A 26067-nucleotide genomic window follows, 5' to 3' on the forward strand; every position below is an offset into this window, starting at 1 on the left:
CTAAAACAAGATAAGATTGGAATATCATCACTATTAAATCCATTGATTCATCAGTTCAGTTATGAAGGTGAATCTTCTGGTCACACAATACAGCCATGATATAGGTTTCCTGTAATAAGTATACCAAATATTAATATTTGTTTCCATGTTTATTCTGAATGTGTAAAGACCTCTGTCCAATCTGACAGAGGGGTTAGATGTTGGCAGATGGGGACCCATCTGTTTGCAGTGTATTTCCCCTGTAGCCAACATAAGCTTCTTACATAAAACACACAGTAATCTTCTCCCCCACCCCCGGACTCACTCTCTCTCTCTCCCTCTCTCTCACACACACATACCCGCACACCCATGTCACACGCACAGACACCACTCTATCTCACTTTATCTCTCTCTTTCCTCTACACTGCTCCCTCCATATTCAATTAGTTAGGTTCCATTATACACTGAGTGTACAGTGTACTTATTGATACCACTTGTTAAATCCAATCAGTGTATATGAAGACAGGTTAAAGAATGATTTGTAAGCCTTGAGACAATTGAGATATGGATTGTTTATGTGTGCCATTCAGAGGGAGAATGGGCAAGACAACATATTTAAGTGCCTTTGAATGGTGAATGGTGTATGTCAATGACTGCAAATGCTGCTGGGTTTTTCACATTCAACAGTTTCCCACGCTCAACAGTTGGGTATCCTGTCGGTATCAAGAATGGTCCACCACCCAAAGGACATCCAGTCAACTTGACACAACTGTGGGAAGCATTGGAGTCAACATGGGCCAGCATCCCTGTGGAACGCTGTCGACAAGTTGTAGAGTCCATGCCCCGATGAATTGAGGCTGTTCTGAGGGCAAAAGCGGGTGCAACTCAATAATAGGAAGGTGTTCCTAATGTTTTGTACACTGTGTATTTTCATGACAGGTTTTACTAGGTTATTGTCACAGGACGATCCACAAATGGCCATGGTCATAAACCAAGAGTTCACGCACAATAAACTGTGAGTGGATCTATGCATGCAAATGGTTTAAAGATGGCAATTTGTCTTTCCAAGATCATTCATCCTGACAGAAGTTGATTTACAAATGCTTCATAAAACCTCATCAAAATACACGCACTGTCATGTGTTCTTAAAAACCTTGTAGCCTATAAGTTACAGACCCAGCATACCTTGTTTCACTTTGAATTCAATACTTTTCCGTCATACAATTTTATTTTATTTCTACTGAATTATCTATGACCTTCCTCAACTGTAGTCTGATTTAGAAGAATAGAAATTCTCGTGGCATCTTTAAAATCAGACAATCAAGGTGCTTCTGCCCTTGACATCAATTTTAAGTGTCGCAGATGGGGATCTGTGAAACTCACTCTTCAGTCTGAAATGTCGCCCCTTGCACAGACTCCTTCAGACAGGTAGAGACGCTTCAGGAGGGTGGTCACTAGAGTTGTGTGGTATCCAGATTTTCATACCATCATACCATTTCTTTACCATACGGGGGTATACACACAAGGGGCGCTACAAAACATTAATGTTACACTACAAGGTGTCAGAAGCATTCCACAGGGATGCTGGCCCATGTTGACTCCAATTCTTCCTACAGGTGTGTCAAGTTAGCTGGATGTCCTTTGGGTGATGAGCCATTCTTGGTACACATGGGAAACTGTTGAGCGTGAAAAACCCAGCAGCGTTGCAGTTCTTTACATAAAACCGGTGCGCCTGGCACCTACTACCATACCCAGTTCAAAGGCACTTAAAACTTGTCTTGCCTTTTGTCACTCTCCGAATAGCACACATACCCAATCAATGTCAAATTGTCTCAAGGATAAAGAATCCTGTCTCCTCCCCTTCATCTACACTGATTGAAGTGGATTTAACAACTGACATCAATAAGGGATCATAGCTTTCACCTGGATTCACCTGGTCAGTCTATGTCATGGAAAGAGCCTGGCTGCTGGCTTTAGTCTGGCGAAAATCATAGCAAGCTAGCTAGCCTTTTTAGCTCCCTGCATCTCCATGTGAAATAATCATTCTGATATCAGCTAAAAGTAGAACGTCATCATGTTTGGTCACAGACAACAACAAAAAAGCCCATGGCTAGCTAGTTGGCAACAGCAGGTTCTACCATTTCTCAATCGCCTGGAATCACTCCTTATTACTTCTAAACAAAACACCTTTTTGGGCATTTTCTTGTGTGGTTTACTGTTTGAACAGCCGCTGAGATTATATTTGGTTGGTTATTAATGCAAAATAGGCTACTTTGAGGAATAGCCTATATACCAAATAGATCATATCAAGGAACCAAGCGATAACACCGCCCCCACCGCTGCGGAAGGAATATGGCGCGTCTCAATTTTCAGGCAGTACAACAGTCCTTTGAATGCTGGAGTTTATTACAAGGAGCCGCCCCTTTTGTGACTAAAAACGACATCGCAACTCTGCGCTATGCTACCTACCTTCAGTCTCTGTAGTGTGTGAGTTTACCTTTAAAGCAACCAACTGTAGACAAAATCCAAGGTGTGAAGTCGGGAGAGGTGCATCTGCAACAGCCGAAAGTCAAGACACTGATGTGGTTTTCCAACAGAAAGGCTCAGTGCAACATGGCAGTGTTGCCATTGTTTGTAAAAGTTGTTATTTGTAATGTTGAAATAAACATGTATTCAACCCCCATACCTACACTCACAAACTTTAAATATACTTTGTGTGTACATTCATCAATTAGTGGGTGAGAGACTCAAATATCACATTCATTTGTACATATCCACTGTATACATGAATTGCGGCAAAGTTGGTTCCTGTTTCAGGCATTTTAATCGTTTTTTCCTGTTTCAGGCATGTCTTCGGTCACGTTCATGTGGGTGAAACAAAAACACCCTAATGATTAGTTACAATAGAGCCTCCCACAATACAGGTGATGGTTGCAGGATTAAGATGGTGAAGAGCAAATCTGCAGTTGACTGCAGTCAAAACTTCATGACCTTCCATCCCATGATTTTTGTCAATTTCATGCAGTCGACATGTAGGCGCAAATCGAAAAATATTTATCCCCATAATGCAACACACTTTGAAAGGCGTTGGCCATCTTGGAAAAAGGGATCCGCTTGAATGGAATTGAAAAGCAATTGGTTAATTAAGACAATTAGAATAAAAATCCTGCTGCCTAAAAGAATAGGCCTATACTATTGAAATTGCTCCCTCTCCTGATCATGGAGGAAACTGCACAGAGTTGTATTTATTTTACAGTTCACATATCCACTTTATTTGGCGTAAACTCTAAAACTAGGGGAGAATCTCAATCTGATGCTCCTTGCGTCCTCTCTCCTCGCCTCCTTCTCAACACCCATTGGAGGAGAAAGTCCGACAGGCGGGACCTGTGGCTTTCTTATCCAATGGGTTTTGAGAAGGAGCCGAAGAGTATGCAATTGAGATTCTCCCAATAATCTGAAGATATACTAACGTCCTATCTGCAGACCACATAATTGTAAAACAGCTAATGGGTCTTCTCCAGGAAAACAGGGTGGTAGGCCATTCGACCGTAGGTCACACAGTGACATTTGCAAAAGGTAAATACCAAAAGCGGAGGGATACAAACACCCTTGTAGAACATGGCCGTCATCGCATCTCTTTCATGCCCTGCCCATGTACAGTAACTTCTACTGTGATTGGCCTTGACGTTATAGTATTAGCTTCTTATTGGCTTTTTACAAGTCACTAAAGGCGTTGAAGCTATAGTATTAGCTTCCTATTGGCTTCTTTACAAGTCACTCATGCACTGGTGTCAATGACGTAAATTGTGCACTAGGTACACTGTATCGTTTGGCTGAACTGAATAGTTACATTTTACGTTAAACGGAAAAGGCTAGAGTGGATTTCTCTAAAGAGACATCGATCATGATTATAGCGCTTTGTCTTTTCATTACGTTTCTATTTTAAACCATTCCTGTATCTTTTCACACCATTGTCGGTGTGATATTTCAGGGTAAGTGGAATGATAATTTGCTTTCTGCGTATTTTTCCTTGTAAGAAAACGAATGATTGTTTTAATCAAACAATTGTTGTCAGACGGATAGCTTATAATAGGCTAATTCGTATTGACAACATGATTCACCTCAATTGTATTTTGATTATAACTTGTCGGCCCAGTAGTCGCATTCATAACTGACTAGATGGTTGGGTTGTATTTGTCGGAAGAGTTGAGGTTTTCAAGCAAGGTAGGCTAATGGCTGTCGGTCGGATTCGTCAGAGATCGTGAAATGGCCTAAAGAGCACCTTCGCTAGACGACAGATGAACCCTCCATGATGGTGTGAACAGTGAAAGCTCTCGGTTTAGAACGGAAGAGGTGCGTGCACGTTGACAACAGGGCCACAACCAAAATAAGAGCTAGAGCGAGCTGTCACAGCGGATACATTTTCTGCCTGTCAATTGCTGCGTTAACAACAACTGGGAACTCTGGAAAAATACGTGGTCAAATCATGACGTTAGTGATCTTCAGGTCGTTAAGTCGGAGTTCTAGAAAGAGGGCAGAATTGGATGATCGTTCAAATGTATTTTTCCCAGTCGGAGTTCGTTTTTTTCCGAGGTCCCAGTTGTTTTCAACGCTCAGTCGGAGATTTCCGAGTTCCGAACTCCCCGTTGTTTTCAAAACAACGGAACACTTGCCGCGTTCAAACAACTGGGAATTCGGAAATCTCGGACTTCAGTGTGTTCAAGACGACTGGGAACTCGGGGAAAAAACGAGCTCCGACTGGAAAAATCGTTTAAACGGTCATCCAACTCGGAATTGCAAGTCGGTAACGCTGGCATTTTTATCTAACTTTGTTTGCCAATTATTTTTCTAAGAAAATAATAGTTTACACTTCAGGCTACAAGCAGTTTACACTTTAGGCCATATATTTCCCCAGGATTAACAGCAATACTTTAATTTTCAATGTAGCTGTCAGTGACGAAATACTCAGGTAGGCTAGCTATCAAGAGCAAAACATAGATGTCAGAGTATACTGATAAATGAAGTTTGACAGTTTTTTTTTCTTCCATTTTCTTTTTCATTTTAAAATCACTATACCTCTTCAAATCTCATGTCATTATTGCACTTTGATTAACTTTCTTTGAATGTTATTCTTAACAAGCAACAAATTACTCATTTGTGATACTGGGGTTTGGAGATCATATGCCATATGCTCTGTACTGCACCAAGGGGCCTACATACAGCATTACTTTAATACATTCTATGATTACATTTTGAAGGAAAAGTTGTTGTATGAAGCCTCTAATGCAGAGATGGTCATTTGAAAGTATTTGGAAGGCCTTGAGCACCATTCAAATATAACAGATGTTACCTCACATGAGGGAAATGTGCTCAGATCTCTGTGAGCAGTGCCATAGTACAGAGGGTAGGGATTCCCTAGCTGTTAATCTACCTAAATACTGTACTTTGGTTTATGCGTAACCTCTTGACCCATCAGCAGACATTAATATTAGATTCCGGGCCTTGATTTTTAGATTCATAGTGGAACGTTAATCATTTCAATATCACGTGACCTGAAAGTTGGCAGCCATGTTGTGTGGATGGTCAAATCAAATTTTGTCACATGCGTCAAATACAACGGGTTTGGACTTGACCATGAAATGTTTACTTACAAACCCATTCCGAACAATGCAGAGTTAAAAAGTAAGAAATGTGCTAAATAAAAAAGGAAATAGTAACACACTAAAATAACAAGGTTATATAGGAGTACCGTTACAGAGTCAATGTGCAGGGATACGAGGTAGTTGATGTAATTTTGTGTGTGTAGAGTTCAGTGAGTGTGCCTAGAGTCAGTGAAAAAACAAAAAACAATACAAGGGTGTCAATGCAAATAGTTCTGATAGCCGCTTGATTAACAGTTCAGCAGTCTTATGGCCTGGGGGTAGAAGCTGTTCAGGAGCCTTTTGGTCCCAGACATGGCACTCCGGTACCACTTGCCGTGTGGTAGCAGAGAGAACAGTCTATGACTGGGGTGGCTGGAGTCTTACACTGCCTGGTATGTATGTACAGTTGAAGTCGGAAGTTTACATACACTTAGGTTTTAGTCATTCAAACTCATTTGTCAACCACTCCACAAATTTCTTGTTAACAAACTATAGTTTTGGCAAGTCGGTTAGGACATCTACTTTGTGCATGACACAAGTAATTTTTCCAACAATTGTTTGCAGACAGATTATTTCACTTATAATTCACTGTATCACAATTCCAGTGGGTCAGAAGATCACATACACTAAGTTGACTCTGCCTTTAAACAGTTTGGAGAATTCCAGAAAATGTCATGGCTTTAGAAGCTTCTGATGGGCTAATTGACATCATTTGAGTCAATTGGAGGTGTACCTGTGGATGTATTTCAAGGCCTACCTTCAAACTCAGTGCCTCTTTGCTTGACATCATGGGAAAATCAAAAGAAATCAGCCAAGACTTCAGAAAATAAATTGTAGACCTTCGCAAGTCTGGTTCATCCTTGGGAGCAATTTCCAAACGCCTGAAAGTACCACGTTCATTGGTACAAACAATAGTATGCAAGTATAAACACCATGGGACCACGCAGCCATCATACCTCTCAGGAAGGAGACGCGTTCTGTCTCCTAGCGATAAACGTACTTTGGTGTGAAAAGTGCAAATCAATCCCAGAACAACAGCAAGGACCTTGTGAAGATGCAGGAGGAAACGGCTACAAAAGTATCTTTATCCACAGTAAAGCGAGTCCTATATCGACACAACCTGAAAGGCTGCTCAGCAAGGAAGAAGCCACTGCTCCAAACCCGCTATTAAAAAAGAAAGCCAGACTACGGTTTGCACCTGCACATGGGGACAAAGATTGTACTTCTTGGAGAAATGTCCTCTGGTCTGATGAAACAAAAATAGAACTGTTTGTCCATAATGACCATCGTTATGTTAGGAGGAAAAAGGGAGGCTTGTAAGCCGAAGAACACCATTCCAACCGTGAAGCACAGGGGTGGCAGCATCATATTGTGGGGGTGCTTTGCTGCAGGAGAGACTGGTGCACTTCACAAAATAGATGGCATTGTGAGGGAGGTGGATATGTGGATATATTGAACCAACATCTGAAGACTTGGTCGCAAATGGGTCTTCCAAATGGACAGTGACTCCAAGCATACTTCCAAAGTTGTGGCAAAATGGCCTAAGGACAACAAAATCAAGGTATTGTAGTAGCCATCACAAATCCCTGACCTCAATCCCATAGAAAATTTATGGGCAGAACTGAAAAAACGTGTGCGAGCAAGGAGGCCTACAAACCTGACTCAGTTACATCACCTCTGTCAGGCGGCCAAAATTCACCCAATTTATTGTGGGAAGCTTGTGGAAGACTACCCGACACGTGCGACCCAAGTTAAACAATTTAAAGGCAATGCTACCAAATATTAATTGGGTGTATGTAAACTTCTGACCCACTGGGAATGTGGTGAAAGAAATAAAAGCTGAAATAAATAATTCTCTTTACTATTATTCTGACATTTCCCATTCTTAAAATAAAGTGGTGATCCTAACTGACCTAAAACAGGGAATTTTTACTAGGATTAAATGTCAGGAATTGTAAAAAACTGAGTTTACATTTATTTGGCTAGGGTGTATGTAAACTTCTGACTTCAACTGTATGTATTGATGGCATTCCGCTCGTCTGGTAGGCTGGCATCACTGGGCAGCTCACAGCTGGGTTTCCCTTTGTAATCCGTGATAGTTTACGAGAGACGGAGTAGGATTTAATTTGTCATGTAGTTACCAAAGTTCAATCAGTAAGGCTCTTCTGAATGGATTGTCACTTTTCATTAGTTTCTAATAAACTCATTCACATCGCTTCCTCTCACTCATTAGCATGGCAGGTGTAGGGTGGTGTCAAAATGTTACCTCATCAGCTTAGCATCACGTCTCTCTTCCTCTCCTATTACCAAGTGCGTGGAATGTCATTCACTTATTAAACTTCAGCCTATGAGCATGTCACTCTAAGGCAATTCCTCCACGATTGCTGATTTAACCTATTGGCTCACTCGTGCAATAATCACTATCCTTTCGATCAATGGGCATGAATCTAGGGGAGTATTTGTCAACTTCACATTGTCTATAAACTATCAAAATAAATAAAGTCGCACACTCCCGAGTATAATCTCCCAGCAATTTAATGGGTTTTTACCAATGTTTCGGGCCGAAACGTTGGTAAATACCCATTAAATTGCTGGGAAATTATACTCGGGAGTGTGCGACTTTATTTATTTTGATAGTTTATCGTTTATTCGCCGTTAGTCAGCACCTCCATACAAACTATTATTCTGGGTGTGCACCAGCTCATGTTTTTTTTATTTAATTTAACTCAACCTTGTCTCCCACTTGTTTTGCAACAAGTCTTCCAATGACCATTAATAACCTTATGGCCCGTCATTGGAACTCTTTTCCCCCAGTGGGGGGGGGGGGGGGGTTCCAAGCCAGCTGCCCTGTCTCTGAGGAGCATTCCCTGGAGATGAGGTCTACCTCAGAATATAAATTTAGGAATTTAGTTTGTCTGTCATTCAGTTAAGCCTGGACTCGATTGAGCTGTATTGTTTGATGGTTCGTCAGAGATCGTAGGGGGATTTCCTATAAACATCTGGATTATTGTCCCGCTCCTTGAAAGCGGCAGCTCTACCCTTTAGCTCAGTGTGGATGTTGCCTGTAATTCATTGCTTCTGGTTGGGATATGTATGTGTGGTCACTGTGGGGACGATGTCGTCAATGCACCTATTAATGAATGCCGGTGACTGATGTGGTTAACAAATCAATGCCATCTGATGAATCCCGGAACATAATCCATTCTGTTAGCTAAACAGTCCTGTAGCTTAGCATCCGCTTCATTTGACCACTTCCGTATTGATGACGTAACTGGTACTTTTTGAGTTTTTGCTTGTAAGCAGGAATCAGGAAGATGGCGCTATGGTCAAATTTGCCAAATGGAGGGGGAGCTTTATATGAGTCTGTGGATTTTTTTGTTGTTGCCTGTAGTTGCACAGGTGACCTGCTGGTAGAAATGTAGGTAATACGGATTTCAGTTCACCGGCCACGAGAAGCGCAGCCTCTGGATGTGCATTTTCTTGTTTGCTTATGGCCCTATACAGCTTGTTGAGTGCGGCCTTTGTGCCAGCATAGGTTTGTGATGGTAAATGGACAGCTACGAAAAATGTAACTCTATTTTTAAATAGTATGGTCTACAGCTTATTATGAGGTATTCTAACTCAGGTGAGCAGAATCTCGAGACGTCCTTGTTCAGCCACATCAGCCACACAGGATATAGTTCTTCAGATCACATCGATAGGATAGTCTCGACTGGAGTTGGTCCAGTTTATTGTACAGCGATTGCATGTTCGCCAATAGAACGGAGGGTAGAGGCGGTTTATCCACTCGCCGACGTAGTCTCGTCAGGTATCCCGCACACCGGCCTCCTTTTTAACGCCGCATCTTCCTTTTTCGAGTGTCAGGGATTTGGTTCTGGTCCGGGATGAGCAGAATGTCCTTCACCGCCAACTCGTTGAAGTAGAGGTTAGCGATCGCTGCTCTGATGTTCAGAAGCTCTCTTTGGTCAAGTGAAACAATGGCGGAAACATTATGTACAAAAAAAGTTACCATCATTGCAAAGGAACACACAAAATGGCACAATTGGTCAGGTGCCCATAAAACGGCTGCTATTCCCCTCCAGGCTAAGAACCGGGTCCCAAGAGCTCTTCGTCTGATCCCAATGCTGCTTCTGGGGTAGGAGTATGCCAGTCTGAAGGATATTTGATCATGTAGATTCCCATTTCTCTGGGTTATTAAATACATTCTTGAAAATATACCCGTCTAACCCAACATGGGTAATGTGCTACAATGTAATGAAATCTCATCATGGTTATTGCAAGCCATACTTACTTTTGTAGCTCACTGGATTTCATACTGTATTGGGACAGTGACAATTTGTTGTTTTGGCTCTGTAATACAGCACTTTGGATTTTAAATTATGGAATGACTGAGGTTGAAGTGCAGACTGTCAGCTTTAATCTGAGGGTTTTTTCATCCATATCGGGTGAACCGTTTAGAAATTACATCAGTTTGTGTACATAGTCCCCCCCCCATTTTAGGAGACTAAATGTATTTGGACAAATTCACGTGCATTAAAGTTGTAAAAAGTTTAGTCTTTGGTCCCTTATTCCTAGCTCTCAATGAATGCATCAAGCGTTTGACTTTACAAACTTGCTGGATGCATTTGCTGTTTTTGTTTGTTTCAGATTATTTTGTGCCCAATCGAAATTAATGGTAAATCATGTATTGTGCCATGTTGGAGTCACTGTTATTGTAAATAAGAATAGAATGTTTCGATACACCTCTACATTAATTTGGATGCTACAATGATTACAGATAATTAAGTGATGATGCCCAAGAAGATGGTATTTGGAGGATATTTTGACATGGGTGTTCGTCGAGGGTCGGCAAACCGTGCCAATAAATCCTCCAAAAACCGGCTTCGAGGTCATTATCACTTTTATACAATTGGTTACCAACATATTCAAATAATGATTGACATATTTTCATTCAAGTTATTTTGATTTTATTCATACTATTTCATCCTTCCACAAGATATAGTCTCGACACAAATCTAGGGTTGCTACCCAAGCCAGCTGGTCGTTCCTTCTATCGGTTCAGTTGCTAGAAAACGATTCAGTCTTTTTGTTCTGCATCTATGGACACGACCAAGTTGTTCGTTCTTATCCCTTGCTTGCTAGCTAGCCAACTACGGCTAATTTAGTCATGTCAAAACGTGCTGCCAGAATAACCGCAAAGTAGCTTCATTTGCATTTGTTTAAACTGTTTTCTAGTGACATTTATTTGGACACATCCATAACAATGAGGTGCGATATAACCTGGCATAGAAATGTCCTCTCGTCGGGACACTGTTGTTCAGAGGAGCTAGCCAACAACACAGCTAACACAATCACTTCAAACTGAAGCTGGAAAGACTGCAAACTAGCTGCACTTTGTTTTGTTTGACCTTCTTTCAATTGACATTTCTTTGTATATTTCCATAAAAAATATGCCAGCTGATTCATGATTTTTACTGTCTGAGAAACGCTGCCTGACTCTCTTCCCCCGACACGCTCATTACTACCCGACAGCTGCAGATCGAATTTGATTAATGAAACAAAGTTGCAAATGTCAGAGACAGACAGCAAGGTTTATACAAATCTCTGCAGTTGAAAACTAAATGTTAGACTAAAAGAAATGTGAGAAGGTCTAGATGTATTTTGATAGTGGAGATCAAGTTAATAACTTGTCTGCTTGGGCTGATGAGACAGTGGATTCCGCAGTCAGATGGAACTGAGTAAATAGGCATTTTAACGTCATAGATTTAGCTGGTGGTAATTTGTGGAATAAACACCGGCTGGAATGCGGTTTTAACCAGCATTCAGGATTAGACCCACCTGTTGTATAATCCTGAATAAATAGTGAATCATGAGTGAGAAAGTTAGACGCACAAATATCATACCCCCAAGACATGCTCACCATTACAATAACACAGGAGGTTAACGTTGGGGGGATATTTGTGCATCTAACTTTCTCACTTATTATTATTCACGTTTCATTCAGGATTATCCGTAATCATGATAGCATCCACAATAATTTGTTTAGAGACGGGCTATTCTTATTTGCAATAATAATCTTAAACGCAACGAAAAACAAACCGGAAATGCATCCAACTCATTCGTAGAGTCACACGTTTGATGTAGTCATTGCGTGCTATGAATATGGGACCAAATAGTTAACTATGTACAAAAAGTGCTGCAATTTCTAAATGGTTCACCCAATATGGATGAAAATGCCCTCAAATGGGGAACAGAGCCAAAACAACTTTGTAACTGTCCCAATACTTTTGGAGCTCACTGTAGTTTGCTACACAAAACATCAGCCAGAGTTAAACCAACTTTTGACTTTGTTGGGAATTCATGGGATGTAAAAAAACAAAAAAAAAAACAGATTAAATATTACAAAGGAAACAATAGAATACACATGAAAGCTGTTATCAGAAATAGCCTAATATCAGAAACCAATGTGAACTTACAACCTTCAGAACACAGTATCACAAGCCACTCTACGCCAACTGTGCTAATTGACAGACCAAGAGACTAATCTGTCACTTTGTGAGATCTTCGGGAAGATGCTGTCAGATGGCCACTAGCCAGTTCACTCGTCAAGTAATTGTACATGTGACACACCTCACCACCAACCTATATCAATGAACTCAAGTTAACCAAGAAAATAATTTGTACTTTTTTTTTTGTTGCTAAAAACATTAACCATGTTGGTCAAAAAGTTGATGTTTCCAATGTTAATTGTAAACATTGTTTCTCTTCACCAAATCTTCAACAGGAACCGTAGCTCCCACTGATTTACACTATAGGATGAACTATAGTGAATGAGATAAAGGCTGGCTCGGCTTGTTTATATATAAAGTTGGCCACAGTAGCAAAGCGTGTTCCTCTTCTCCTGTCAGTTGTCTGCTTGAACTGAAGGAAAGGTGGGTGTGGCGTTTTTTAGATGCCCCCATATTGGCGGTGTAGCCAATTTCCTGCAATTCTGCAAATATCTCCATGGAGTTGTGAGAAATTGTTGCTGTTATTAAAGCTTATTTCCTACAATTCTTTGCCATGGCTAATGATGTGTTCTTTTCCTCAAACATAAGAACAGAATCTATTCTGCTAAATTGTTTTTGGAATTGTTTATTTTTTCCCTGACTGTCTAGCTTTTATTTTGATGATTTGTTAGTTCTCCAAATATTATTTAAAAATAGATTAGGTAATTTATCTTTTCTACATACGTTCTGGTTGTAGTCATTTTAAGTTTACACTGAAAGGTTTTTCCATCCCGATTTTAAAATAAAATGTATATATTTTACTGTTTGGATTTAGGTGACCCGCCCAAGGATTTCAATGGCAGACAAATCCCTTTGTAATACTGCTCACCATGTGCTCTTATGGTCACACGCTGACACACCAGGAACTCACTTATTGACACAATTTAGTTCGCACCTGTCATGTTCCGCTATAGACCTGACTGCCCCTAGTGGCAGTCACCCTTGACAGGACCTGTGAACGCTCTTCCCTCAACAAGAGTTTGCTATGGGAAGCCAATGTGACAGTATTCATTGCAGAGACTCCATGTAGCCCTGGTGTGTGAGACTTCTGGCGCATGAGGAGATTGAAGATATCAGAGGTCATCTCCATCAATAGAAAAGGTCAGAGGAGAGGGATGTGAGGCGACCAAGGAAAAGTCTGAAATTCAAGAGGGCCATAATGAAATGAATATGAGGAGAGGTTATAGAGAGAACCCAGTAGGCCTAGGTGAGTTTCATGGTGGGATAAGGCTGAGTGATCAAGAAGGTGAAGCTGTATCTAAAAATACTAATTATCGGGTCTCTACCTCTCTGCATGTAACCCAGCAAAGTCTTTGCAAACCACTAAACATAGACTCACGAAAAAAGACAGAACTGTCATTTTCTCAACCTTTCCTCCGCTGTGAAGTAATAACGACAGATCCTTCCATTAGCTGGAGTCCGATAACCGATGAGTACTATAAGCTGCCCTCTTCAAGGCTTGGTCCTCATTCTAGGGCTTTGCCCACATTTCATTGACCAATGCGAAATCTGCTGAAAGGTCTGTGCCACTAATTACTGTACACCATTCAAACCGACAAATGCCTCGCCTGGCTTGATTGTGCTCTCTCTTTTAATCAGAGGACATTTTCACAGGGTGCGAAAGCAGTGTTTCAAGGGGGTGTCCAGGCAGGTCGATAGAACCAAGGTGACTGAAGGCCTGCCCTTGACAGATGAGGCGTTCCATGTAGGGTCTCAGCAACCCGGAGCGGTCCATTTCAGACTAACATATTTTTCTGCCCGAGCCCGTCCAGTGTCAGTCTGGGCTCAAGTTGAAAGCCAAGTCTCTCCTTTAGCTCTGAGGTTCCTGTAATGTCACTGTCAGAGTGAGCTCGGTTCTGCTCTGGTTCAGCGTGAGTCGAGCCGCGGCCTCATTATCTTTGCGTCTAATCAGTCCTCCAGCCAGGTCTTAATTGAGCCATCAGCGCCTTAAGGGGGAGGATGGATGTGTCAATTAGAGTAATGAGAGGGAGTAGCCATGCCAAGTGCAGCACAGGGAGGACATGCCTTGCAGAGCAGAATCCTTGTTCTGGTTCATTCTACGGCTAATGCAATAGACCAACTATAGCCGAATATGTCAGCAAAGTCAAGAACTTGTTAGGTTGCAGAGTTTTTACTCCTCGTGTGTCATTCACCCCCCCCCCCCCCCCTCCCCATGCTGCTTGGGCCTTTGCTGCAATAGCTCATGTTGAGGTATTTATGCAGGGTCAGCCTCTTAACCAGCTACAGTTTGTCCTAGTCTCAATTTCGGACATTTGGGTGGAGAATATTTTTGTGTGGAGGTTTTGGGTTGTAAGCTTTTGTAGTTGATTCTTGGTTATATATTTTTTATATGGATTTTGTTCTGTGGTATACTGTTGTGGTTTGGCACATCCACAACTTATTCCCTGAGCTCACCAGCCGCTGTTAACTAATTGTTCTGTCGAGAAAGGGGGCAAGTGCAAAGAGGCTAAATTGTAATATATATTATTTTTACTGGAAGAAAATATAAAAAATCTGGAAAAGTGAGTGAACAGACATTGGAATCAAGGACTGATCTCATTTTCAGGAGAGGATAGAACGTGAGTTCTAATGTCTAGGATTACCATGAATATGGTGATAGAAGATAAAAAAGCCATTTTCTTGCCCAATATGAACATAGTCACCTACATGCAGTTTCCCTCGATGGAGTGTCACATTGTGCCATAGGCTTTTATTCAGATGAAACACTCTCAAGCGAATGTAATGTCTGATAATGGAAATGATCACAGGGATGAACACTTGGGTGCTTTTGGAGTTCATTTTCCTGTCATGGCCAGTGTCTTCAGACTGTTAACTGTCTGTGACCTACATAGGCAAAGCCCTGCTCTAACACTGTCTTATAATGGCACTTGCCATCATATAAACACACAATTTAAGTTTGTTTTCAGTCGTGATATTGGAATGGAGAGCTTTGGTGTATTTATCATTTCTGATGTGCTGTTTGGGCAAATTAGGTCATGTTTAATTTACTGTAAAATGTGTTTTTGTGTTCACATGAATGTATTTAGCAAAGCTGTCATCAAGGCAAAGGGTGGTTACTTTGAAGAATCTCAAATATAACATATTTAGATTTTTTTAAACACTTTTGGTTGTGTTATTTAATAGTTTTAATGTCTTCACTATTATTCTACAGTGTAGAAAATAACAAAAAACCCTGGAATGAGTAGGTGTGTCCAAACTTGACTGGTAATGTACATTGGCAGCACATTCCCACCCCCACCCCCCCCAGTCCTCACTTTCCCCGAGGCCTTTAATGATGAAATAAAGCTGGTTTTGTGGAGGATCTAAGTGCTCTCCACCAGCTACAGAGATGGCTTTGCATATTTTCCATCTGGCCTCAGAATGATCCCACTGAAAAGCTAGGGGCTTGAAGGGTCAGCGCTTGAAGGGGAAATGCTTTTGGCATTTACATAACAGCCACAAGGCTGTGTTCATGTGTAGATAAGTTGTGGTGGCATTATTGGATAGTACAGTGACAGTTGTCTGTCATTTGGTGTAACAGTTAGACACCATCACATTGAATGACAGACAGGCCTATCAGTGTAACTGAATAGTTCCATATTCAATGATATGTGGTCGCTTAGCATGCTAAACCCATGTGTTTGTCTTACACGATTCCATATTATCCTGGAATCCTTGGTTGGTTGCTAAAATGAGCTTTAGCTTGGCCACATCATGCCAAGTTTGTCATATCAGTCCAAACCATCAAACAAGTGTGGCTATAGCACTGTGAGCACACAGTGAGGGGCCATGACAACCTTGCATGGCTGTCAGAGACCTGACAGACGAGTGTGAATTCTGAACATGTTCCCCCTCAAATTGAAACAGTCTCTAGAAGTAGTGAAACATGTGACTTGTGAATATGAAGGTGGATGGCACAGACACATGTACTAAAGGACACAGGTGGGTTCTGACTGAGGTGGGGGTTACTATGGTCTGTGCAAATGTACCTGGTTTCCTTTCGGTCATTGGTTATAGTGCAATTTACCTCAACATTGATCCTGGTGACCCACTGTGTATGCAGGATTTCCCTCCGACTGAGCATTAATTGGACTCAATGCACTTAGCCTCTAGGGAAGCTGCAATACTGTACGACACATGGAATGAGATTGGAATAGAGGTGCGTTCCCTTATGCTTCTGATCCCAGCTTAGGGGGGCACTAGGCTATAGCCTGGGTTTGTATTAAAACCGCTCATGAATTCATATAAGCCTAAACACCAAAAATATGGACGGTACAAACCAGTGCCAAATATGTTGTTCATCGAACTCCGAGAACAGCTAATTGAACACAGTTTTACAAAGACCCCGTAAGACCCTCTCGAGATGTGGGCCTACTTACAACAGAGTCTTATGAGAGGAATATGAGGATGTAATTAATCTTTGTAGCTTGTTCATGCGTGTAATGAAAATGTATGCTGAATGGAAATGAACCCCTGCTAAAAGAGTAAACATATTGTGTGGACTACGGGGAAAAATAATCAGCTTTGTTCCAGGTTCAATGGCTTTGGGCTTTGGCAGGAAGTGCCTAATGTTAAGGGGGATGGCTAATTCCGGGCATGTGTAAATGTTCTTGGCGAAAGAAGGTGATTCTGATATCTGTTAGTCATTTTAGTTCCCTCTTCAGTATTCAACGTTTGAAATCACTGCAGAATGTTTTCGAACTACTTTGCTTCACCCACCAGTCTCAGGCCCCAAGGAACAAGGTTTGACTCCAGAGTAGGAAATTGGCCATGTTGCTTCTTCTCATCTTGTCATTGAACTTTAGTCTATGAAACCATCACGCTACACGCTAATATGCTATAGACTTCTAATCTATCAGGCTCACCTGGAAGTACAAGCAACCCAAATACCCCCCCACAGGTATTTTTAGACGCTTGCCGTAGTCCGTCCGTCTTTCGCTCTGACGTCCTTGTGCATGGGAATTCCTCTACTGGGCAGCTAGCGCTTAGTGCGCCACCATGTTGTCACAGACCAGCCTTGATGTATTGAAGGCTGTCGCTAATAGGTTGGAAGCGCTAGCGGCTAATAGGTTGGAAGCGCTAGCGGCGGTTAGCATGCCTTTCCTCAGTGTGAGTCTGTGGGATCACGTCTGATGGGGAGGAGTGACAATGGCAGGGTGACATCTTTCTGCCATTGAGCTGCGGGGAGTATTTACTTGTCTTTCTCTGTGCGTGCCTAAACTGACTGACTGGAGAAGCATAATAGCTGAGGGGTGTGTGTGTGTGTACGCACTGTGTGTGTGTGTGTGTGCTCAGACAGGTCAGACTGCATTACCTGAGCTATTGTCCTTGAGCCACAGGTTTTGAAAAATGACATGTTTCTCTCATATAACTGGGTACACAGTACTTACAGACATGTTAACAGTAATTTGCAGTATTAGGAGCAAATCTGCGTTGTTGAATCACTCCAATTAATACATTTATAGTCTGTGGTTACTTTAGTTGTCTTTCAGTTCATTTTATTCCCCCCCCACAGTGTAGCATAGACCACAGTTTCTGAGGCGTTTTGGTCTCATACAGCTGAAACACGCCATCTATTCTATTAAAACACACCATAAAGGTTGTTTCCTGTGTGTACCTCAGGAATGTACAAGTAACTCTCTCTCCCCTCCCTTTCCAGGAGTGACATCGTCCACACCACAACAACGGTCGAGAAACTGGTCACCTTTTGCCCTGAGTGAACAATGAACTGAGGGCAACCCCCCCCCAACCCACCCCTACCCCTCCCCCACCCCCTCTCCACCAGCTCTAGCAACAGAAAACCCTCTGCCCCATCACCCCAGACCTGGGCAGAGGAGTGTGTGTGTGCGCGCGACTGCGTGTGGCGTGTGTTTTCTGAGTCTGCCCGTGCTCCAGAAAGAGCAAATAGGCTAACCTCCCCCCTTGCCTGAGAGGAGGCACTTCTGACCCTGTTTGACTGACCCCAGCCAACACAGTCACCACCACCAGGAAGCATGGGGAGGAAGAAGATTCAGATCCAACGGATCACCGATGAGAGGAACAGACAGGTGAGACTGAGAAGTGGCCGTGTCTCTGAAGTCTGTACCAACGCTGTTGTTATTATAGTCGACTCTTTATAAAATAGGTGAGAAAGATGGGGCCTTGTTTCTTTGAATACTGAAAAAGAAAGTAATCCTTCCTCCCGATCCAGTTATACCCAGATTGACCCATGTATGTGTTAACCCACCAAGGCCCATTTGTCACCATGGGCTAGATTCATTGTTTGTACCGGTGCAAAGTACGTACCTGTTGAAATAAATTGACCAAAAACGGTCAAACATCATTGAAGAGAAGGAAAAAAGAGTTTACGGTTAATAAGACTAACGGTTTTAGCTTGTTTCGTTCGAAAAATAACAGGTGCAAATTAGGCATGGGCTGTATACCGTGTACACCGGGGCTGTATACCGTGTATACCGGGGTATTTGGAAATAGCCACGGGATGGTTTTTCAACACCATCAATACGGTTGAAACTATTTCTTTGAAGTTTATCTGTACTATTTAATATTTGTAGTTTACTTTTTAAATAAATACCTGATGTCAACTTGTGCAATATGTTAGAAGATAAAGCAGATTTCGTTCTTAATTTCACTTGTCACATCATTTTACATTACGAAGCTTACCGTAGATCCCCAGAACAATTGAGCCAGTCAAACGGGAGCAGGTGAGTCCAGCTGTGTATTGACAGGGGTCGCGTTTTATATTGAAAAGTGGTGTTTTTTGCTTCAATAGAGTGACTAGGGACGTGCAACTATAGTTTTGTGCTACAGATTTGGCAGAAAAGAGCTTAATTTTCATCAGATGACAATAGAAGTGCAACACCTTGGCTGGCAGCCACACAAGTTGGCTAAATTAGCTTAAAATGTTTTTCTTAAATCTAGCATTTTACCAGAGGAAAATAGCTTCACCTCAATCGGAGTGTTGTCTGCTGAATTCTCATCAGAGTGGAGAAGTGCAATTGAAGCACAAAATGAGTCTGATGCCTTGCAGAAATTACTATAAAAAAAACACATAAGAAATCTAAATGCTTATTATTTAGTTTTTTTATGTGTGAAAAACAGAATTCTGAGTTAACGCGACCCCTTAGTTTAACTTGCTAGTTATCTAAGTAAGTGGCTGAATTAAGGTGATGGGGCATCAAATCAAATGTTATTAGTCACATGCGCCGAAAACAACAGGTGTAGTAGACCTTACAGTGAAATGCTTACTTACGAGCCCCTAACCAACAATGAGGTTTAAAAAAATAAATAATAATAATACAAATAAGAAATAACAAGTAATTAAAGAGCAGCAGTAAAAGAGCAGCAGTAAAATAAGAATAGCGAGACCTATATACAGGGGGCTACCGGTACAGTGTCAATGTGCGGGGGTACCGGTTAGTCGAGGTAATATGTAAATTGTCTGGGTAGCCAATTGATTAGATGTTCAGGAGTCTTATGACTTTGGGGTAGAAGCTGTTTAGAAGCCTCTTGGACCTAGACTTGGCGCTCCGGTACTGCTTGCCATGTGGTAGCAGAGAGAACAGTCTATGACTAGGGTGGCTGGAGTCTGACAATTTTTAGGGCCTTCCTCTGACACCGCCTGGTATAGAGGTCCTGGATGGCAGGAAGCTTTGCCCCAGTGATGTACTGGGCCATACGCACTACTCTCTGTAGTGCCTTGCGGTCGGAAGCCGAGCAGTTGCCATACCAGGCAGTGATGCAACTGGGCAGGATGCTCTCGATGGTGCAGCTGTAGAACCTTTTTGAGGATCTGAGAACTCATGCCAAATCTTTTCAGTCTCCTGAGGGGGGAATAGGTTTTGTCGTGCCCTCTTCACAACTGTCTTGGTGTGCTTGGACCATGTTAGTTTGTTGATGTGGACACCAAGGAACTTGAAGCTCTCAACCTGCTCCACTACAGCCCTGTTCGATGAGAATTGGGTGTGCTCTGTCCTCTTTTTCCTGTATTCTGACAATCATCTCCTTTGTCTTGCTCACATTGAGGGAGAGGTTGTTGTCCTGGCACCACACTGCCAGGTCTCTGACCTCCTCCCTATAGGCTGTCTCATCGTTTTCAGTGATCAGGCCTACCACTGCTGTGTCATCAGCAAACTTAATGATGCTGTTGGAGTCGTACCTGGCCATGCAGTCATGCGTGAACAGGGAGTACAGGAGGGGACAGAGCACACACCCCTGAGGGGCCCCTGTGTTGAGGATCAGCGTGGCGGATGTGTTACCTACCCTCACCACCTGGGGGCGGCTTGTCAGGAAGTCCAGTATTCAGTTGCAGAGGGAGGTGTTCCAGGGTCCTTAGCTTAGTGATGAGCTTTGAGGGCACTATGGTGTTGAGCGCTGAGCTGTAATCAATGAATAGCATTCTCACATGGGTATTAATTTTGTCCAGGTGGGAAAGGGCAGTCTGGAGTGCAATAGAGATTGCATCATCTGTGGATCTGTTAGGGTGGTGTGAAAATTGGAGTGGGTCTAGGGTTTCTGGGATAATGGTGTTGATGTGAGCCATGACCAGCCTTTCAAAGCAGTTTTAAATTATTTTTTTATTTCACCTTTATTTAACCAGGTAGGCTAGTTGAGAACAAGTTCTCATTTACAACTGCGACCTTGCCAAGAAAAAGCACACCAGTTTGACATATACAACAACACAGAGTTACACATGGAATAAACAAACATACAGTCAATAATACAGTAGGGGGAAAAAATATATACACAGTGAGTGCAAATGAGGTAAGATAAGGGAGGTAAGGCAATAAATAGGCCATGGTGGCAAAGTAATTACAATATAGCAATTAGACACTGGAATGGTAGATGTGCAGAAGATGAATGTGCAAATAGAGATACTGGGGTGCAAAGGAGCAATATAAATAAATACAGTATGGGGATGAGGTAGTTGGATGGGGTAATTACAGGTGGGCTATGTACAGGTGCAGTGATCTGTGAGCTGCTCTGATAGCTGGTGTTTAAAGCTAGTAAGGGAGATATGGGTCTCCAGCTTCAGTGGTTTTTGCAGTTCGTTCCAGTCATTGGCAGCAGAGAACTGGAAGGAAAGGAGGAATTGGCTTTGGGGGTGACCAGTGAGATATACACTTCATGGCTACAGACGTGAGTGCTACGGGTCGTAAGTTTTAGGCAGGTTACTTAGTGTTTTTTCGGCACAGGGACTATGGTGGTCTGCTTAAAACATCATATTGTGTTGGCTTCCTGCCGTATTTGGGAAGTCAATGGCCTAAGGATGAGTTAGCAGTGACAGCTGTACAGATATCTTTTGAATTCTTTTTTTCTCCTCTCAATTCTCGGCCTGTCTGCTCCTCCCCCATGTTCTCTGAGCAGAACAGGCAGGCCCGTTGCCCTTGTGACTCCAGACTCCACACAGACACAGGTGTGCTGCTTTAGATCCAGTACTGTTAATTTGCACAATGTCGCTTGGAAATGTCCAAACTCACCAAAAATGACATTTGGTAGCTCCTACTTATATATGTATCACTTTATGAGTTGGACTGCCTGTCTTTTGCAATTCTACTTTTTTTTGTTGCTCTCATTAGCATGTTTAGCTAGCAGCCTCCATGGAAATTCGCTACTATTTGGGCTAATTTTGATAGCATTCTGGTAGTTGATGCCCAATGGGCTCTTGTGTTTTGGCACCCCCTAGTGTACTAAGCCGGTAATACCTTAAATCCCGGGATGTATGAAGGATTATATGACATGAACATTTGGATACTGCCCAACCCAAGTGCAAATGTATATCTTTCTCTATGTTAGTGTCACTGTGCAAATTTTAACGAACATCGTATCAGTGTTGTAGTGTAATGTTACTGTTTTCTGGGTTTGTGCATCTTTGTTTGTTTGAGGGTGTTTGTGTTGGACTTGAATGGAGCGCTCGTGCTCCCATGGCCCTTTCTGAGAGTGCATAGTGTTTCAGGCCGAGCAGGCACAGAGTTTAAACCAGCATGGAGTCAATCAGATCACACACACAGCTCTGCGGACAGCTGCTCCAGATAAATCAATCCGCCCACAGCAGCTGCAGGCCAGTGGACACAGTAATATCAGGGACAGAAGTTACTGATCTCTGTGTGTGTGTTTTAAAAAGTTGAGTGTTTTGAAATGGTAAAAGTGTGTGTGTGTGAGTGAGATTGTGGGTGATTGTAGGGGTGTCTGTGTGCTACTGTTTTGGGAAAAATGTGCAATTGTACTGTATGTGCAAGTGAATTTCTGTGATTAGTTGGCAAAGCTGGGACATGTTCATTCGGCACGAAACTGAAGAAAACAGTCTGAAATGGAGGGAGATGTTTTTCGTGGCACAATGTTTTGAAGCATTTTGCTACAGTGTGCCCTAATGAAAATGTCACTGAAGAACCTGACAGTGGCACCAATTTAAATGAATAGCAGGTAAAGGAAACCCGCACTGTCGGTTCACTCAGATTTGTAACGGTGCCTGATGTGTTAATGACATGAATTTACCCTCTACAGACACACCACAACACGCCTTCCTTTCCTCAACCTCTGCAAGCACTTTCCGCCTCCCTCCGTTATGTTATTACGTAAAGGACTTTGTGACAATGCTGATGGCAAAAGTGCTTATATTAATAAATGTAATAGAGAATAAATAAATCTCCTCCCATCCAGGTGACGTTCACCAAGAGGAAGTTTGGCCTGATGAAGAAGGCGTATGAGCTGAGCGTGCTGTGTGACTGTGAGATCGCCCTCATCATCTTCAACCACTCCAACAAGCTGTTCCAGTACGCCAGCACCGACATGGACAAGGTTCTGCTCAAATACACCGAGTACAACGAGCCCCACGAGAGCCGGACCAACGCTGACATCATCGAGGTAAAGCAATCAAAAAGAGCCATCAGCCTCTAACCGTACAGCTTTTGCTTGAGCCTGCCTGGAATGCCAGGTGGGCGGGGTTTGCGCTTTTGTGACTATTCCATTGGTCCCACTACACCAGGCAAGCTCAATCACGCGCAGTTAACCGCTTTGAACCCAGTTCTTGGCAGAACAACGACCCGTATTTGCAGCCACAGTGTCGTGTCGCCTTTCTGTAGCCTCTAGTGTTGTGGAACGCAAATAGCAGCCAGAGAGGGAATGGGAATGTTGTCTCAGAACTGAGCTGTGTGTCTTCTTGCCAGAGCCGGAAGTCTGAAACTCTCGTGTGCACTAGTTCATATTCAGTCAGACTAACCTCCACCTTCCGTGTCATCTTTTCCTCTCCCTCCGCTCTTTTAAACCCTGTCATCACAGACGTTGCGAAAGAAAGGCTTCAGCGGTTGCGAAAGTCCCGAGCCGGACGGCGAGGACTCCATCGACCAGAGCCCCCTGAACGACGACAAATACCGCAAGACCACCGAAGACCTAGACATTCTCTTCAAGCGCTACGGTGTAAGTGTAAGTATCTCCCCCAATCTAAAACCCCTTGCCCTTAGCTTGCCACTATCACCTAGTACGGCTGCTAGTACTGGGATAGGTCAAATTAGTGCACTGGCTGGCGGTACTCAAATAGAGGTTTGAGGAACACTGGTGGAAGCTCCCTTTCACCTAGAGCAGTATCAAACTTCTATTCTTCCATTGTCTATCAAATGTCAAGAGGCCTGAAACATGGTTGAAAAGTGCTAACTGTCAATTCTCTCATCTTTCAGTCTTCGGTCCCGCCCCCCACATTCTCTGTGCCCGTCACCGTCCAGGCCTCTAATCAGAACGCATTACAGTTCAGTAACCCTGGGAACGCCATGGTGACCACCTCCTACGTGACGTCGTCATCGCTCTCTGACAACCACCACCTGTCACCCCAGCCACCGGCGCTCCAGAGAAACACAGTATCTCCCGGGTTGCCACAGCGACCGGCCAGCGCAGGTGAGCGAAAGAGCGGGAGCGCCTTCTACTGTGGCATGTGGAGGAAATTAGGTTGTCATCTTTTCTCTCCACACAAACTCTGTGCTCTGCCATAACCAGGGTCATGTTCATCATGACTTGCAACAGAAAACGAATATGAGCGTTTCTTAACTCCAGGTAGTCCTTCCATGTTTCAGTCTATTTGGTGCCAAATGAACAAGACCCTGTTCCAAATCAATAAGTTGTTCTGAAGCCATGAATCCAGATACTTGGGACCAAATATACGTGTATTTGTTTGAGTATTTTCAAATAATGTGGCTGAAATCAACTACTTTTATTGGAAGTATTTGAAAGTATTTTTAAATAACTTTTATAAATAGCTTAGCATTTGAAAATATTTTAATACTTTTCTTCTAAATACATTTATTTCAAATACTCCTAGGACCTGGATTCAAATGCATGGGAGCATTTATTTATACTTGCCAATACATTCCAATATTCAACTACTTGTATTTTCAAATAGAAAATATCTGAATACTTGTAATGTAGGTGAAAGTAATAAACATTTAAATTCAGTGTCCTTCTAGTAGGAATGTTCATATTTTCCTTGCTCAGCCAGTGTTCATCATTTCAACAGGTGCTATGCTCGGAGGTGACTTGAACAACTCAAATGGTGGCTGCCCAAGTCCAGTCCGTGAGTAACCTTGACAGACTACTCTACAATACCACTGCTACTGACAATACTACGCTCTAAGAAATCGGTGTACCCAGTGAAAAACTACAAATGAATCCAATATCTTAGGCGCTAGACACAAATGCCCGTACTCTGATTTGCTCCCACGATGATTTATTGAGATGCTCAAATGACAGAGAACGTTTCCAAAAGTCTCAATAAATATCAGCATTTTAGAAATGCGGATGTTGCTTTTTTTCAAGCAAAGGGCCTGCTAAAAGACTATGAAAAAGTAAAGGAAAGTGAAAAACATTTGATGCTTGACACATTGCCAAGAGTAGTCATATACTCCACCCATGTCCTTAGTAGTTCCTCTCCCTCCCTTCTCTGCCATTACTGTCACAGTAATTACTGGGACTGCCTCGGATCATCTGGGAATGTCACCGTTGACGTCAGCTGGCGTGCCTGGAATCCCCAGCACTTTCCTGGATAGACCCCGGAGCAATGCGGGAGGGTGGCAGGTAGAGAGGGAGACCCAGACAGTTCAGGTGTCAACCCTCCCTTGGGGAGAAATCAAATCTAGCCCCAGGCTTTTGGATAGAGGGAGGGTGCCTAGCGTTATGGCTGAAGAATTCAGTCCAGGGATAGCTGAGATTATGATGTAAAGATATTTTGTCATGTTGTGTGACACGCACGTCAACATGTTTTTCTGTGTAATCAATGTACTTTTTGCTGTGGAATGTACACATCTTCTCACAGCTCACGAGCCATGCAAGACGACTACGGACACATATTTTATTTTTTCAATCAAAGCATTGTTTGTTATTGAGTCGTGTGTTGGGAGTACATCAGGGGTGTCTGTCCCCCATCCAGTGGTGTAGTGCTATTTATTTCTTTTAGGTGCAGGAGCTATTTATTTGTATTTTTTATTTTTGGGGGGGCATCATTTCTCAGTTTGTACCGACATACTGTATGTAGCCAATTGAATATCATTATAGAATATGCATACAATACATCCTCCAATTGCAACGTCGGCGTACGCCCACCACATTGTCTCAAGAAAAAGTTACATTTCGAACAGAGATTGGCTTGCAGATGCAGTGATGATGGCCTATCATTTGATCTCAATCAGTTTCATGGGAATGTGCATTTAGATCTTCTTGAGTGACTGTTTGGTGAGCGAATCAGAGCAGATGGTGTTCAAACTATTAGTCTTGTATTTTATGTTCAATCCAAGCACAGACTTTATCCTGCCTGGTGGCGCACACTGTTGAGTTTTGTCCGCATGATCATTTTTGGGGACTGTTCAGCTTCAGTGAGCTTAACTATCCTAAAAGCTCCTAAGAAAGTGTTTTTGGTGTAA

The 26067-nt window shown here is 42.5% G+C and overlaps 1 protein-coding gene across 7 annotated transcripts in view; it reads left to right on the forward strand.

Annotated features, from left to right (window-relative positions):
* Positions 1 to 3794: 3794 nt before the first annotated feature.
* The window catches only part of LOC139554812 (myocyte-specific enhancer factor 2D homolog), a 31539-nt gene continuing 9266 nt past the window's right edge, over positions 3795 to 26067 (forward strand). For 5 of the 7 annotated variants that reach the window (XM_071367965.1, XM_071367968.1, XM_071367969.1 and 2 more), the window contains exons 1-6: positions 3795 to 3971; positions 17829 to 18216; positions 22826 to 23029; positions 23444 to 23587; positions 23839 to 24052; positions 24669 to 24725. In XM_071367965.1, coding sequence (XP_071224066.1) covers positions 18163 to 18216; positions 22826 to 23029; positions 23444 to 23587; positions 23839 to 24052; positions 24669 to 24725 — 673 coding nt within the window. In that variant the 5' untranslated portion in view covers positions 3795 to 3971; positions 17829 to 18162. The remainder of the gene's footprint in view (positions 3972 to 17828; positions 18217 to 22825; positions 23030 to 23443; positions 23588 to 23838; positions 24053 to 24668; positions 24726 to 26067) is intronic. The other 2 variants (XM_071367967.1, XM_071367971.1) reach the window with 1 other exon arrangement.

This window comes from Salvelinus alpinus, chromosome 26 (genome assembly GCF_045679555.1).
Source record: "Salvelinus alpinus chromosome 26, SLU_Salpinus.1, whole genome shotgun sequence".
Classification (NCBI taxonomy): domain Eukaryota; kingdom Metazoa; phylum Chordata; class Actinopteri; order Salmoniformes; family Salmonidae; genus Salvelinus; species Salvelinus alpinus.